General features: G+C 46.6%; 1 protein-coding gene across 4 annotated transcripts in view; it reads right to left on the reverse strand.

Moving 5' to 3' along the window:
* Nucleotides 1–3,915: 3,915 nt before the first annotated feature.
* The window catches only part of PAK6 (p21 (RAC1) activated kinase 6), a 39,033-nt gene continuing 28,579 nt past the window's right edge, over nt 3,916–14,369 (reverse strand). For all 4 annotated transcript variants that reach the window (XM_038139185.1, XM_038139186.1, XM_038139184.1 and 1 more), the window contains 6 exons: nt 12,162–12,653; nt 11,786–11,919; nt 9,004–9,130; nt 8,694–8,819; nt 7,890–8,024; nt 3,916–5,933 (listed from right to left, as the gene is read on the reverse strand). In XM_038139185.1, the coding sequence (XP_037995113.1) occupies nt 5,766–5,933; nt 7,890–8,024; nt 8,694–8,819; nt 9,004–9,130; nt 11,786–11,919; nt 12,162–12,653 (1,182 nt within the window). In that variant the 3' untranslated portion in view covers nt 3,916–5,765. The remainder of the gene's footprint in view (nt 5,934–7,889; nt 8,025–8,693; nt 8,820–9,003; nt 9,131–11,785; nt 11,920–12,161; nt 12,654–14,369) is intronic.

Below are 14,369 nucleotides of genomic sequence, written 5' to 3' on the forward strand. Positions count from 1 at the left end.
CAACTGGGTCACCTGTTACTTAGCTGCAGTTAATGTGCGTGTGTGACCATCTCGATGTCTGTGTAGCTGTATCCATGTCCCTGTGTTTGTGTCTAAGCGTCTAGGTATGTACATGTATGTCTGCATGTGTCCATGCTTGTGTGTCTGGTGTCTGTATGTCCACGTGTGTGTGTGTCATCCATGTCTCAGTGTGGGACTGTGTGTGTCCACATGTCTGTCTGTGTCCATCTGTCAAGCTGTGTCCCTGTGTATTTCTCTGTGCCCGAGTGTGTGATCGTGTCTGTCTTCGTAGGCATGCATCTCTATGTGTCCATGTTTGTCTGTCTGTCCATGTCTGCAAGCATGTGCGTGTGTCTGCATGTCTGTAGCCAGGTGTGTGCGTCAGTCCTTGCATCTGTCCTCTGTGTGTCTGTCCCTGTCCCTGTGTCTCCACATCTCTCTGTTCATGTCTCCATCACAGTGTCTGGGCCTGTGTGGCTGTGTCCATGTCTGTGTGTCCCTGTGTGCCCATGTGGGTGTGTATCTCTGTTCTCTGTGTGTCAGTGTGCATTCCTGTTCCTGTGTCTGCTTATCTGTCTGTGAGTCTGTGTGTCCACGTCCCTGTGTGATTGTCTGTCCATCTGTCTCTAGTGTTTGAGGCTCTTCCTCATCAGAGGACAAACATCCTAGCAAGGTCCAACTGCAGCCAGCGAGCAGTTGGAGATTTTAGCTTAAATCCAGAGAGGCAGCACTGGCAGTTCCAAACCGGGGCACAGGGGCACTGAGCCCTGCATCCTACACCAGTGTGTCACCAGCTTCGGCCACTCAAACTCCTCAGAGGAGCTTTTTAGAGGTTACTTTAAAGGAAAATTTGTCCCATCTCTTGCTGGAGGGAACCCAGACACCAATGTCAGACCAGAACGTGGGCACAGGGTGGCCCCTTTTCCACAGACTGCCAAAGTTCCAGAGCTGGGTTTTTTTCCCTGAAAACCTCTCTGGAAATGAATCCCACAGAATAAACCTGAGTCAGAGAGACACACATGGAAAGCCAGGACACAACAGCAGGGCCAGGGTTTGCCGTTTTCCTTCCTCCAGGGCCACACCCTATAGATCATGTTGCGCAGGGACAGTGGCAGTGGCAGGCAGGACATGCTCTGTCCCTCCACACAGCCGGTGACAGGGCAAACACTCCAAGTCAGGTTGGCCAGGTTCAGTCTCACAGGCTGCTCCTACCAACAGCACCGGCACAAGCTGTGACACTGGACAGCACCACTGGAGTCTCCCTCCCTCCAGCCTGCCACGATTCCCCAACAGCTTCACTTTGCAGCCTGGAGACCTCCGATTCCTGCCTGGCTTCAACTGCTCCCTCAGGAGCCATCTGAGAGGCAGCAGAAGCCATTGCTCTGCCCTCCTCAAGCTGAGCTCCTCTGTCCCTTCCCCATGCAGAGCATCGGTGCCCTGACAGCTCTGAACAGCACAACCCCAGAGGCCAAAGCAAGGCCTGACACAGCACCGGAGCAAAATGCTCTGCAGGGGCCTCCTTGATGGGCGTTTCAAAATTGACCAGAGCTCAGCTGGACTATGGCACAGGGAACTTGGGCACGTAGAATCCATGGCATTAATGTCCACTGATGTTTGAAACCTGAGCAAGGAAACCCACCACAACAACTCGTGCCCTTACAATCCCATCACAGTTTCTGCACTGCAACCCTTCTGTTATGGAACCCAACACTGGCACAGGGGATTAATGCCAAATTTCATTAAAAACAGCTGCAATCTTTTACAGAGATTTCACCTCAGTGCTAAAAAACACCCTCTAAATGTACTTTTCAGAGTGCACACAGAAGCACCACTAAAAGCAAAGCCTGGGCTCCCATGGAGCACAGACCACACTCTGCATCACCCCATTTCTCCCCAGGGTGCCTCTGAGCCCGTGTGCCGTGGTGCCTCCAACACCTCCCTGCCTGCACAAAATGGGGGAAAGTTCTGCAAGATGGGAAATGGACAAACAAATAAATAATAAATGATAATAAATAAAGGCACTAAACCAAATGTTACTGCAAGGGTTCCCGAGCACACCTTGAGCCCAACCATCCCTCCCAGCAGCACAATTCAGTCACACCACGGTTTGGTTACTCACGGACTCCAGAGGGGAGAGGCCATCTGATTTTCCAGCACTATTTCTTCCCACGGGATTCAGACATCCTTGAGGATTCCTTCCTGTGCAGCCCTGCCTGTGTTTTCACTTACCTGCCAAGCACAGGGCAATGTGGTGTTTTGCTCAGACAGGCCTCTCATCAGGCCTGTCATTACACACAGAACTCCAATTCAATGGCAATTGAGACAATAACATCTAGTCAGACACTGAACAGCAGCAGATTCAGGTACAATCTCTGATCCTTTCCAAATTTTCATCTTTTAAATGGCATATTCTAGATCTCAAAGTGAGGCCAACCTTTGTACTAGACAATTAAAAATTAGATAGTGGGGATGCCTAAAGCAGAGGAGGACTCCAACCCCAGCAAGGGACACAAACAGGAGACACTGCACCTAAATGAGCCCAGTCCTTTTTACCTCCATAACAAAGGTGGTGCTGATGGGCCTAAGGCACTCAGAGCAGGAGCTGCTGCACAGTGTCTATTCCATTTTAGAGATACTCTCACTGCCCCACATGTATCCCACATGTCAAGATTCCCCAAGATTATCTAGATTATTATTTGTTATCCCCATTTATAGCCTGGTCAGGGCACAGCCAGAAGCTCTCCCCAGTCTGCAGGGGAAGAGCGGCACTTGTCTCAAACCAAACTCAACAATGTCAAATTCAGGAGCCTCATTTGAACCAGGGTCCTTCTGTTGCCACTGGTTAAAAAACAGGGGCCTCTACACAAAGATTTGTTCTGTTCCAAAAGAAATGGGATAATAAGCTGCTGCATCCAACATCAGAGGCCTGCTGGAGGAAGACAGGCACCATTATACATAAACCAGTGCAATTGGGATGTGACAGCACCGACAGACTCCCTGTTTGATTCAGCAAATTGTTCATATAAACACCATGTGCCATCTTCAAAGGCCTCCTGGATGCTGATTGCTAGAGCTATGCCAGCAAGGAAAAAGGCTCCATACCAGCAAAGCTGACAGGAAGGAAAATAAAAGGGAAGGATTCAGGGGAAACATGACAGAGAACAGCAGCAAACCCTGAGACACGAGCGCACCCTTGTAGAAAAGGAAAGATACTCAGAGAAAACAGCATCTCTGAGCATAATTACCCACTGAGTAGGCTCTGAGCTCGTCAGAGAAGAGGCTACACCTTGTTGTACAATCAGATGTCACCAAGCATACATGAAATCCCGACCTGAACACTACTGCAATACAAATTCCAAACCTGCTCTGCATCCTCATCCTCCTGCCTGGCTGCCTGGTTCCTGGGGAAGGAGCTGTTGGCCCTGGAGACGGAGCTTCAATCTTTCAGCTAATCTAGATTTATCTTAGGATTTATGTTTGATTCCACACTCATCTAAGTAATGGAGCAGTTAATTGGTGCTGGGCCGTGCATGAACTGCAAAGAGAGAAACATAAGAAGCAGGAATTGAATTCTACATGCACAGGAAGACGGATCCTTTCTGCATTCCTCACAAATATGGTAATGAGATTTTAAAATTTTATAAGATACTTGAATGCAATTTTTCCAGGACCTTCCCTCACTGTGTTTAGTCAGATTTGGGCTAAAGTATAAAATGGTGTTAAATGCTAAACCTGTCATCCTTGTCTCCAAAAAACCTTTGTTTCAGGACTCAGGATCCAGGCTCCTGCCCCAGTCTCCTCCTGGTTTAGAAGCCATATAGCCACAGAACAGGGAAGTTAGAGCAGACTCCAAGGTTCACACTCGCATCTCTGAACTACAGACACATTTTTAAGCATCTCAACACTGTAACAGGCTTATGAATAAATCAAGAACTACTTTAATTTAAAACACAAGTGCAAAGGATTCACAATTAAAGACGAGCAGGACTGTTTGTTTCAAATTATAAATCTTTTCCAAGCCCTGCTTTTTTGCATTAAAAAAAGCAATATATCTGGAATACAGAAACATTTTACATCAAAAATTTTCCAGTGCAGCTAAGGAGGAGCTTAATGAATTAATTTCAACCAACTCCATTGGCCCAAACTGAGACATCCAGTCTACAGAAACCCTCTATGACCTCTCTACCTGCCATGGGTGAGAGAGAGAGTGATTTTGTCCTTCAGCAGGTGTCTGAACCATGGGGATGAACCACCTCTGGAGAGTTGTTCCCCCAGGGGTGTTCCTCTCCCCATGGGTTAGAGAGCCAACCTACACGCTCCGCAGACTGGGTGCCCACCCTTTGATGGCTGGCAGCAGTGCAGATGAATTCCATCCCAAATTACTTCAAGTAATCAACCATGGCTTCAATTTTGAAGCAGGATCTGTAGCTGGAGCAAATAGCAGAGGACAGAGGTTATGAATATCTTCTGAAGAAAACTCAGTTCTGAGGTCAGTTTCTGAGACAGCAGGACTGTCCTGAGAATAACTAAAAGTCTAAAATCTTGGTATCTGGAGTTTCAAAGTAAGATCCCAGCTCCACATCTACGAATATATTCTTGAGACCTCACGACAACACACACCATCACTGTACAATGTTAATCTCGACCTAGAGTCCAATTACCTGGAGGATCTCACTGACCAGAGAGTGCAGCATACAAAATACCTAAAACTAGAAAGAGCTGTTTAGACAACCAGAAACCTTCCAGATGTAAAGGGCTGACGGGGAGGGGCAGACCAATAGCCAGACAGCAGCACACAAACACAAAAATCAATCCTGGGATATGCAGGATAGCTCAAATATTTCCATCTGGTCTCCTACAGCATCCCCAAAATGCTACCCAATAACTGCCCCAGGGCAGCACTTCTCAGCCTCTCCACAGAGAAAGAACTGGGAAAGCAAGCCACAGGAGCACGCTGTTCACATTCCAACCAGCACACAAGGTGTTGCAAATGGTGAATTTTAACCATAAGATCCTGGTGGTAAGAGCACCTGGTCTTCACAGAGTCCACTTTGAGGACCATATCCAAGGGTTTCCCCCTCCAAAAGTTTAAAATCATGAAATGGATTCAAGATTGACCACTAAACCATACACATTCTGCAGCAAAAGAGAAGCATGTTGATGCAAGAGAGCCACTTAGAAACAAATATATACAGATCACATCAGCTCCCTAAGGAAGTGTGTGCAGGTTTCTAGGTCCATATTTAACCAAGGGAAATTAAAATAATCTGTGAAAAGGTCTCAGAGGAAAAAAAAGTCTTTGTGCATTGAGAGTTTAAAGGGGCCTGTGCCCCAAAGTGAGTCAACGCATGGCTCCAGTGCACAATGAAGGAAACAAAGATCACATTTCTAAGTGGGAAATATTGTTCCAGCTCAGTAGTCAGCAGCCCAGGTGTGCAGAAACCCACAGACATTGAGAAACACAACTTCAGACTCCACTTTCGAATGCCATCCTTCGGCAGCAGTGATCCGCAAGCCATGGAATACCCGCTTTATCCTTGAGACAGACTCGGTCTCGCTCAGATCCAGTCTGTATTGATTGTCTTCAGCAAAGGAGAAGCCACAGAAGGCTGAGGATGCATGGACAGGATTCACATTTGTCCTCCAAAACAATCACTGGCAAGCTCCAAGCACCATTCACAGGTTGAGACCGCCTGGGCTCTTAATTTTTTCTATATATTTTTTTATAAACGTTTCTTTTCCCTAGAGTTTCCCCTCGTATAAAGTCAGCAGGTGGAGGTGCGCTTCCTGTACTGCTGGATAAGGGGCACCAAGCACTCCGGAAGTCCTGTCTGGAGCAAAAAGGGGTGATCCAGAAGTTCTTGTGCTGTTGCTCTTTCCAATGGGTCCCGTGTCAACATCCTCTCCAAGAAGTCTCTCAGAACTGGGGAGGTCTGAGGAAAAAGCAACCAATCAAGTCAACCCTGCAAAGGGACCAGGCACAGCTCATGCAACACCAGGCTGCCAAGGTGGGTGTGGTTAAAAGGATCCTGCACATTCCCGATCTGTATCCCTGTTTTTCCAGCAATTGGACACGGGTCACACGCTTTTTATGCTACGGACATAATTTTCAGTCACTGCTAGGCACAACTCTTAGGTTGTTTTCTTTTGAACGGGATACAGTCAATTAAGCTAAGACTGCCTGCCACGTCCTTCTATTTGGGTTACTTCTGCTTCCCATTTTGTTACTTAAACTTTCTTGGATTTCAGCTCAAAAACTCTGCAGGACTCCTGCTACCTGGGCACACCACTTGGGTGGGAAGGGGGCATCAATCCATTCTTTTACTGGTCACAGATTATGGAAAGGCAGTTAAATAGAGTTCTCCCCTAGGTTCTGAGAGCCTGAAAAACCCTCATGCTGATGGTACAACAAGATGAAGAAGCTGCAGCACCAGGAGCAAAAAGCTGAATGACCTCACAGGTTTGTCCTTTGGAAGAGGTGTAAAAGCCTGGTAGTAGCCAGCCCCAAGTATCACTTCATGACCCTGCATCTCTGGCTGGTTTAAACATCTGCATCATTAAAATGGAATTAAAAATTATCTTGGCATATATTTATTTATTTTAATGCTGAAAATTACATCCAGTTTAGACTGGGGGCATTTTCCCAGCTCTGGTTCCCTTCGTAGGTCCTGAAATACTGTTCACACTGAGACATTGCTCATCTCAGGAGCACTTTGGATGGCTTCGCTTGGATTGCCGGAGAAGGCACCGCACAGCTCAGGACGAGTGCCAGGATCCAGCCTGTATCCCTGTCTTTAAATCTGCCCATGCTTTAGCAATGCAGCAGGGACCATCCTAGGTGGCATCCCTTTAACCTGCTGCCCCCAGAACCACAGTCACTGACCACAGTGAGCCATGACTGGGCACCAGAACGCAGGGCTGGATCCACAGCTGGAGCTGCGCTCCAGCAGGACACTAGGGAGGATGCCCACCAGCCTGTAAATCAGAGGTCTGCTGGAAGCCAGTCTGCTTCCCAGTACAAAGTGGAGCAGAGCAAGACCGTAACCAGCCCTGGCTGTCACAGCCCGTGGCATGCCCACGTCACCAAGCGAGGTGTGACCCAGACCAGGATGGTTTTACTTGGTCTCGAGGAGAGCAAGCACCAGGTCCAGGATGTGACTGTGAAATTTTAATTAGTGTTGCAAAGGCAAAAAGGAAAGAACAGCTGTTGATGTTGGAATGTGTGCTGTTAGTTCAGCAGTCTACTCTCTTAAATAATTCAGTTTTAGCAGCTGCAGATGCTCTGATTAATTGGAAAGGCTGGGTAGCTCAGGATGCTGCAGAAGCTGTTTGATCTCAGAGGCTGGGCATGGAATGAAAGGAAGGCTTCTTTAAGTCGGCACTGAAAGGTGATCACTATTTCTTATGTCACTGCTACTGTCTCCCAAGAAACCATGGAGCTAAGTTCATCTTCTGAGCTACTGCAGTGTCTCCATGAGTTTGCATCTGTTCTGAGCTCTCTCCTGGCCTAACCATAATGCATCCTTTGTAGTCCTGAAGGCCATGAAGCTCCAAACTCCCAAGGGCATGGATCCTCCTGTTCCCTTCCCTGGAAGATAAGCTACTCAATCAACATCAGTAAGCTGGGAACTGCTGGGTCCACCTGAAGCAGCTCTGACCTGTGTTCTCCATTTATGCCCAGGTGCCCTCACACTGCCAGGGCTGTTTCCTAAAGCAGCCACCAGCTGTCAGCAGCAGCTTGCAGCTGCTAAGACCCCGAGGCCAAAGCTGTTCCCCAAGAAACATGTCCTAGCAAGACCATTTCCACAGCCAGCTGTACTGGGAACAGCTGATATGGATATTTGCCCATGATAACCATCAGGCTTACAAGTGTTTGGCAGCATGCTCACCCTGTGGAAGTTTTTCAGTTTGGGAGGAGGGCTGTCACGGAGTCTCTTCATTGCCTGGACTGGAGAATCACTGAAGTAGGGGGGTTCTCCATCTACCATCTCTATCACCATGATCCCCAAGGACCAGATATCCACCTGTGGGAAACAATGTCACATCAATACACACACTCCAAAGGAGCAGGTCTTTGTTTTGCTGCTTTCCACAAAGACCACAACACCCCACCCGTGACAAATGGTACCAAGAGAGTCCAACACCGATGCCCTTAATGCTTTTAGGCTCCTTACAGGAGTTTAACAAAGTCAATTTTGCACCCAGGACTGAGCCATGCTGGTGTTGCAACATGTAAAGGTGTGCAAGTAACTGCTTGTACCTGGCTGGTTGGTAAACAAAACTAGTCAGTGTGCTGCCACCTGCCCAGAACTCCAGAGTTCCCATGTCTGCTTTTCCTGAGGTGAGCCTCTCAGAGCTCACATCTTCCCCCCGCTTCCTTTATGGAATTGATTTACTGATCCCTATAATGTCACAGGCTGCTCCTTGCTCACATCTGTTCACAGTAGATACAAGCCTAGGCCAAGCTTTAGGTGTAAAAATAGAAAAAGTTGATGCCCTGTTCCTAGAAGCAGAACAATCAGGTTTTCTACTGATTTCGGAAATATTGATGTCATCACCATCAAAGCTCTAGTCATAGTTGGGTTTATTTGCTAAATAGAATCTAGAGACTTCCTACAGAAGCCAATAGTTATTTTTCTGTGACATTTCAGAATATTACTTGCTCTCCTGCTATTAGGGAAGAAGTCCCTTACCTCAGTGGTGTATGGTATCCTTGCAATGACTTCTGGAGCCATCCAATAAGGAGTACCCACCAGGGATTTTCTTTTAGGTACATCTTTACTGATCTGAGCACAGAAGCCAAAATCAGAGAGTTTGACCTGTACAACGAGAAAAGCAACCAACCTTAAAAATAAGCCTTAAACAACACAGACTGAAATACTACAGACAAAGATGACAGAGTAAGAGGACGAGGGGGAAACAAGGGATTGGGAACAGAAAGGGAGTAAGAGACAGAGGCTGCAGCAGCAGAAGACAGGAAACAATTTGTCTGAGGAAACACACCCTGCCATCCAACGTCAGAAGAATGGAGTCGCTCTTAATGTCTCGGTGAATGACCCCCTGAGAGTGGAGATAGGACAGAGCCTGCAGCACCGACTCACACACTGTGGCAATCTGCTCCTCGTTCAGCCTGCAATTAGAGACGGGCAACTTAAACCGTGCAGAGCACAGTGCTCCTTCACAGGGGCACAGGGCTTTAAACACAGACACTTTGGTTCCCTGTGACAATCACCATCTCACCTTCACCATTCTTCCATGTCTGTTACTAAGGAAAACATTTTTTTACTTGATGGTTGACAACTTTAAAGTTTTCATAGGTTTAAAACTGAGAAATTGCACTTCGAGTTCCGTACATAAGTTCATTCTGCAAGATGCTGTTTCAAGCAGTTCTGACAGGCAGCAGTGCTGCTTGATGCCAAGGTGCTGCAGTAACTGGTGAGACAGCTTTTTTTAAGCAAACACAGTAAAGACATTATTCACAAGGCTTATTGTGCAACTGTATCCACAAAATATCCAAATGCATAATTTGACAGCGAATACAGGGATCCTTTAGGATCCTTTAAGTATTTGCAGACACTTGGGGTACACTCACACCTAACTAAAGATAGCAAAGACTACAAGCAGGGAAGGCACTACTGATTTCTACCACTGTTAGCACATGGAATATGAGCCCCAAGAAGCTCCTCTTTATTAGCTGTTGCTGTTTAGAATAGCAATACAAAAACCTTCACAATCGAGTGAAAATGGTAGAAATGAAAATTCTCTCCTGTACCTGGAGACGGTGACAGCTCTGCACGTTTACACTGAGCAATGCTAGAAGTAAATTATTTCAAAGAATAGCTGAAGTACCCAATTTGAGTACTGTGGATTCTCAGCCTGTCTCTAGCAGTTGTTCTGAACAACTCCTCATTGAGGACAGAAATGAAACATCCTCAAGTTTGCATCTGCAAATGAGCCTAAGGACAAGAGAGCACTCAGAAGGCAGAACTGGGTAGTGAACAGTACATTCTAAACTCATAGCAATTCCTACACCATCGGCTGGGAAATCTACACTTGTGCTGCTTGTTTGGCATCCCATACCTTACTCTTGCAAACCAGGACAGCTACAAGGTTGTAGCTGCACTGTGCCACACTGATGGCAACTAAATCTGAGGGATGTCAGGGGGCTACTCCTGCCTTTAAGATTTAACCTGAAAAGGGAGAGGGACAAAGGCTACCCGTGGGACTTCCCAGCCCAGAACCCAATGCCTTTAGGAACGGTGCTTTTCCTTTCACAGTGCCTGAGCTGATCCACCTGAAAGCCCTGGGGTTCCCAAAGATCACAAGAGGTGCACTTTCATCCTGTCACGCATGGAATTTGGTTTCAGTCAAGTGACTGCATAGTGTAAAACTGATTACTGGAGGATTACCTCACTCCTGGAGATGTAAATCACTTATCCCCCTCAGCAAAAGTTTAATGACTGCAATGATGGCATTTTCCTTCCTGGGAAAAACTGATAAAGCTTTGCAGCTTACTTCTGATAAATGTTATGGTTATAACAGATCCTTCTTCCATCGTGAGGGAAAAAAAAAAGGCATTCACTAACAGGTTTAAAGGAAGCTTCTTTAAACAAATCTAGGCTGACCACCAGGTCTCACTGGTGGATATAAATACATATACATATATATATATATATATATACATATATATATATATATATAAATTCATAAACCACTTCATCACTTATTATCTGTAGCCAAGAGCCACAAGAGTTTCATTGGCCCTGGAAGCTGTAACTGAGCACTCAGGATGAAATGTTGGCTTGCAGACCCTGAGACACCTCTGAACTCAATTCTGGAAGGACCTGCCCGGGTAAGTGTCTCCAGGACACTCCTTCCAGGTGGTGTTGTGGAGGCTACAGAGGACAATGTGGCTCTTGATGCCTCTCAAAATTGTGCTTCCAAAACTCAGAACTCAACAGAGCAAGATACACGCCTTAAACCCACCACAGGGCCCAGGCCAAGCACGTATGTGAACCAAAGGTGTACTATGATTTTTTAAAAACCAAGGACAATTAGTGCTATCCATTCTTCCTAACTGTAATCCAACTGAGATCCTGAATCTTTCAAAAAGAAACTCTTATCCTACAGACTTTCTTGGTCACTCTTTCCACTGGCATTCCCTGTCCCAGCTTCCAGCCTTGTAGGACTGCTCTGAAGCAGGAGGAGGGTGCTCCAGAGTCATGGGTAAGACACAATCACCATAACTGCATCATCAGAACACTCTCTGAGAGGGACCATCTGAGAACAACTTCTTTGCCCTACAGAAATGCTTTGGGTACTATTGAATATGAAGCAGCGTAGATAAGGAAACAAATTTAGGAGAGTGTCCAGTAGTTGCTATCTTTAGGCAATGAAATTTGGGAAGGAGTCCAGATCTCAAGGCTCTGCTGCACTTCTCCAGAGGAGTTAGTGAGGTTGAATTTGTGGCTAAGGTTGCACCACTGAAAACTATTTCTTTAATACTTATTCAATGAAGTTCTTGGCCATGATTCAACAGATATAGTAAACACTTTTTTTGAGTACTGTCTTTTACAGGGAAGGTCATCAAGGAGATGACTAGTGGGTATCTAAAGAGATCAGTATTTTAAATTAGTCCCTTTTACATCAGAAGTACTATCACATGTTCAAAATGGATAACAGTTATAAACTGTAGTAGTTTCAGGGCACTGCAAACACAAGATCTCTGAGGTAACAAATCTGTCCCAGAAATCCCCACTCTGCTGTGTGGGATTTTGCTTTATACCTGATCTGAGACACAATATCTGTGAGGGCTCCTCCCTGCAGGAACTCCATCAGCACCCAAAGCTCCTCTCCCACGAGGTAGCTCTTGTACATCTCCACGACGTTGACGTGTTGATAGTCCCTCATTATCACCACCTGTAAAACCACAGTGGACAAATGACCACCACAAAACCACTCAGCACACTTCATCTTATCCAACCAAGTGAGCACACAGCCCTGCAACTACAGCGCCTCCATCCCCCCAGCAATGGCTGCTCTTGGTAGGAGCATAACACTACTAAAAGGAAGATGATCCCGCTCTTCCCTCTCTTTTGCCACACTGATTGTTCCAACAGATTCTGCAGACAGTAGAATCCCCCTGTCTTCAGCACCCTCACCTCATTGAAGAGGAGCTCCCGGCGCTGCTGCTTCCTCAGATCCATCATTTTCACGGCCACCTGGCGCCCCGAGTGCTTCTCCCGAGCGATGCACACGATTCCTGTGGAGCCTTCCCCAATCTTGATGTAATTCTCCAGCAATGTCCTGGGATCTCCCTGGTCCACGACCATCCTGAGGGCAGCTTTGAACTGCTCGTGAGTCACAACCACAGGGTCCTCGCTGGCTGGCTGCCCCTTCCCAGCAGAGTCCTGGGGCAGGTGGAGGTTGCTGGAACTGGTCTGGGTCTGCCGGTTCCTGGGGGACCCCGCGGGGGAGGGCCGGCCTGGCGGCACTGCCACAGCCTTCTCTGCTGTTGGGGACTTCTGGGGGGTCCCAGCTTCGGAGATCATCCTGGGGAACTCGGAGGCAGGCTGGTCTGGGGGGAGAGACTGGGCTTTGGCTGCAGGGCTGTGGGGGGAACCCCACTGCTGAGGCTTGAAGAAAGCATTAGGCTTCAAGAAAAAACAAAGAGAAAAGTGAGAGGAAAAACAAAGTGATGGTTGGATTAACAAGCAGAGAGATGAGGAATCGGTTCTGTGTCATCCCACTTTGCCCTAGCACACCTTGGAGCAGACTGGAGTCAAGAGCTTCAGGTTCTTGTCTCCAGGTCTGCCCAACACATGGCTTGGATGAAGATCTCCTTAGATGCAGATCTTCAAGAATCCCTTAGGGAATGGGTGCTACGCTTTAGCAGCCTCCAAATTGAGGCAGTTTAAAGGGAACATGCTTTAAAAAACCACCAAGACACAAAACCCACAGAAAAAAACCCCAGCTGCTAAAAAGCATTCCAACCTTGCCACCAAAAATCAGGGGCAACCTGTGCTGCAGAGAACTTGAAAATCCTTTATCCCTCTGTGCCTCTGATCTTCCTTTGTATAAAAGGAAAGGGGATTCATGCCAAGGTTGTAAATCACTTTGAAGTCTTGGCCTAATTCCCTTTGGGTAATTACACTCTGCCTACTGAAAACACTCTCTGCACTTTCCACTGGTACCTGCAGAGCATTGCTGTCGATCAGGCATGGAATTAGCTCTCCACTTTGGGAAAAGCACCAGGCACCAGGACAGCTGGAGGCAGCCAACATGAGACTCCAGCTACACAGAGCCACCTGCCACCTTGCTGGCTTAAAACTGACCTGCAGTGAATTTGGATTAGCAATGCTCGAGGTTTTTGGAGACCTCCCACTCAAATGACAAGCAGGCCCAACCCTATTTAGAGTAGGAGATGTAGTAAGATCACAGCCTGTGGGAATGTGGCTTCAGGATATGCATTCCCATGCCAGGAAGGATAAATACTGTCGTGCTAATACTCACCCTGGAAATGTTGATTAATTAAAATCAAAAGCATTTAGCAGGTGAGGTACAAAATACATTATATACGTACATGTGTATATGTAAAATATACATAGCACATGTATATAAATATATGCAAAATAATAGTAGATCTGTCAAAGAAGCAACTTCAGAAAGAGCAAACCCATCATTTATATCATAGGGCAAAACAGAAACTTCAAAGCAAAAAGCTTTTTCTCTCTCACAATTCAGAGAGATTATTAATAAAGTTAATAATATGGGCATGGGAACTGAAAACTGCCAATCGAGAATTTTTTACAAGAGCACTCATTTTCCCTGTCTCAGACAGGGAATAATTGTGTAGGATTTAATTCTATGCACTTTGGGTTTTAATCAAGGATTTTTGTCAAGAGCAGAATCTGCATAAGCCTCAAACACACAGAGAGGCCCTGGAAAACACGATTTAGCAGCATCAGGGCACAGCACAAGCACAACTGCCTGTCAGGAGCTCCTTCCTCCCCTTACACCAGCTCCACCCCTGCAGTCCTGTGCTGACATGCTCACAGCAACACAGAATTTATTTCCCAAATCTTGTTTTGTCTCAGGAGAGAGAAAAAACCCCACATTTTACATAACCCAGAGCATGCAGAAGGGCACACAACATGCATGCAAGCTCACACAGGTTTGCTTAACCACATACAAGTCTTATTTCCTGCTCCTGTAATCTGACAGTCCCCATGTACCTTTTCTGTCTTGGGACATTTTGAGGTGTCACTGGTTCTTCCACTCCTTCCCTTCATAAGGAAGGTGTACTCCAATTTACCATGGTGCTTTTCAAGGCACCACCTTCCCATTTCAGCAAGCTACCCAGACAAGTG

This window comes from Motacilla alba, chromosome 5 (assembly GCF_015832195.1).
Source record: "Motacilla alba alba isolate MOTALB_02 chromosome 5, Motacilla_alba_V1.0_pri, whole genome shotgun sequence".
Taxonomy (NCBI): Eukaryota; Metazoa; Chordata; class Aves; order Passeriformes; family Motacillidae; genus Motacilla; species Motacilla alba.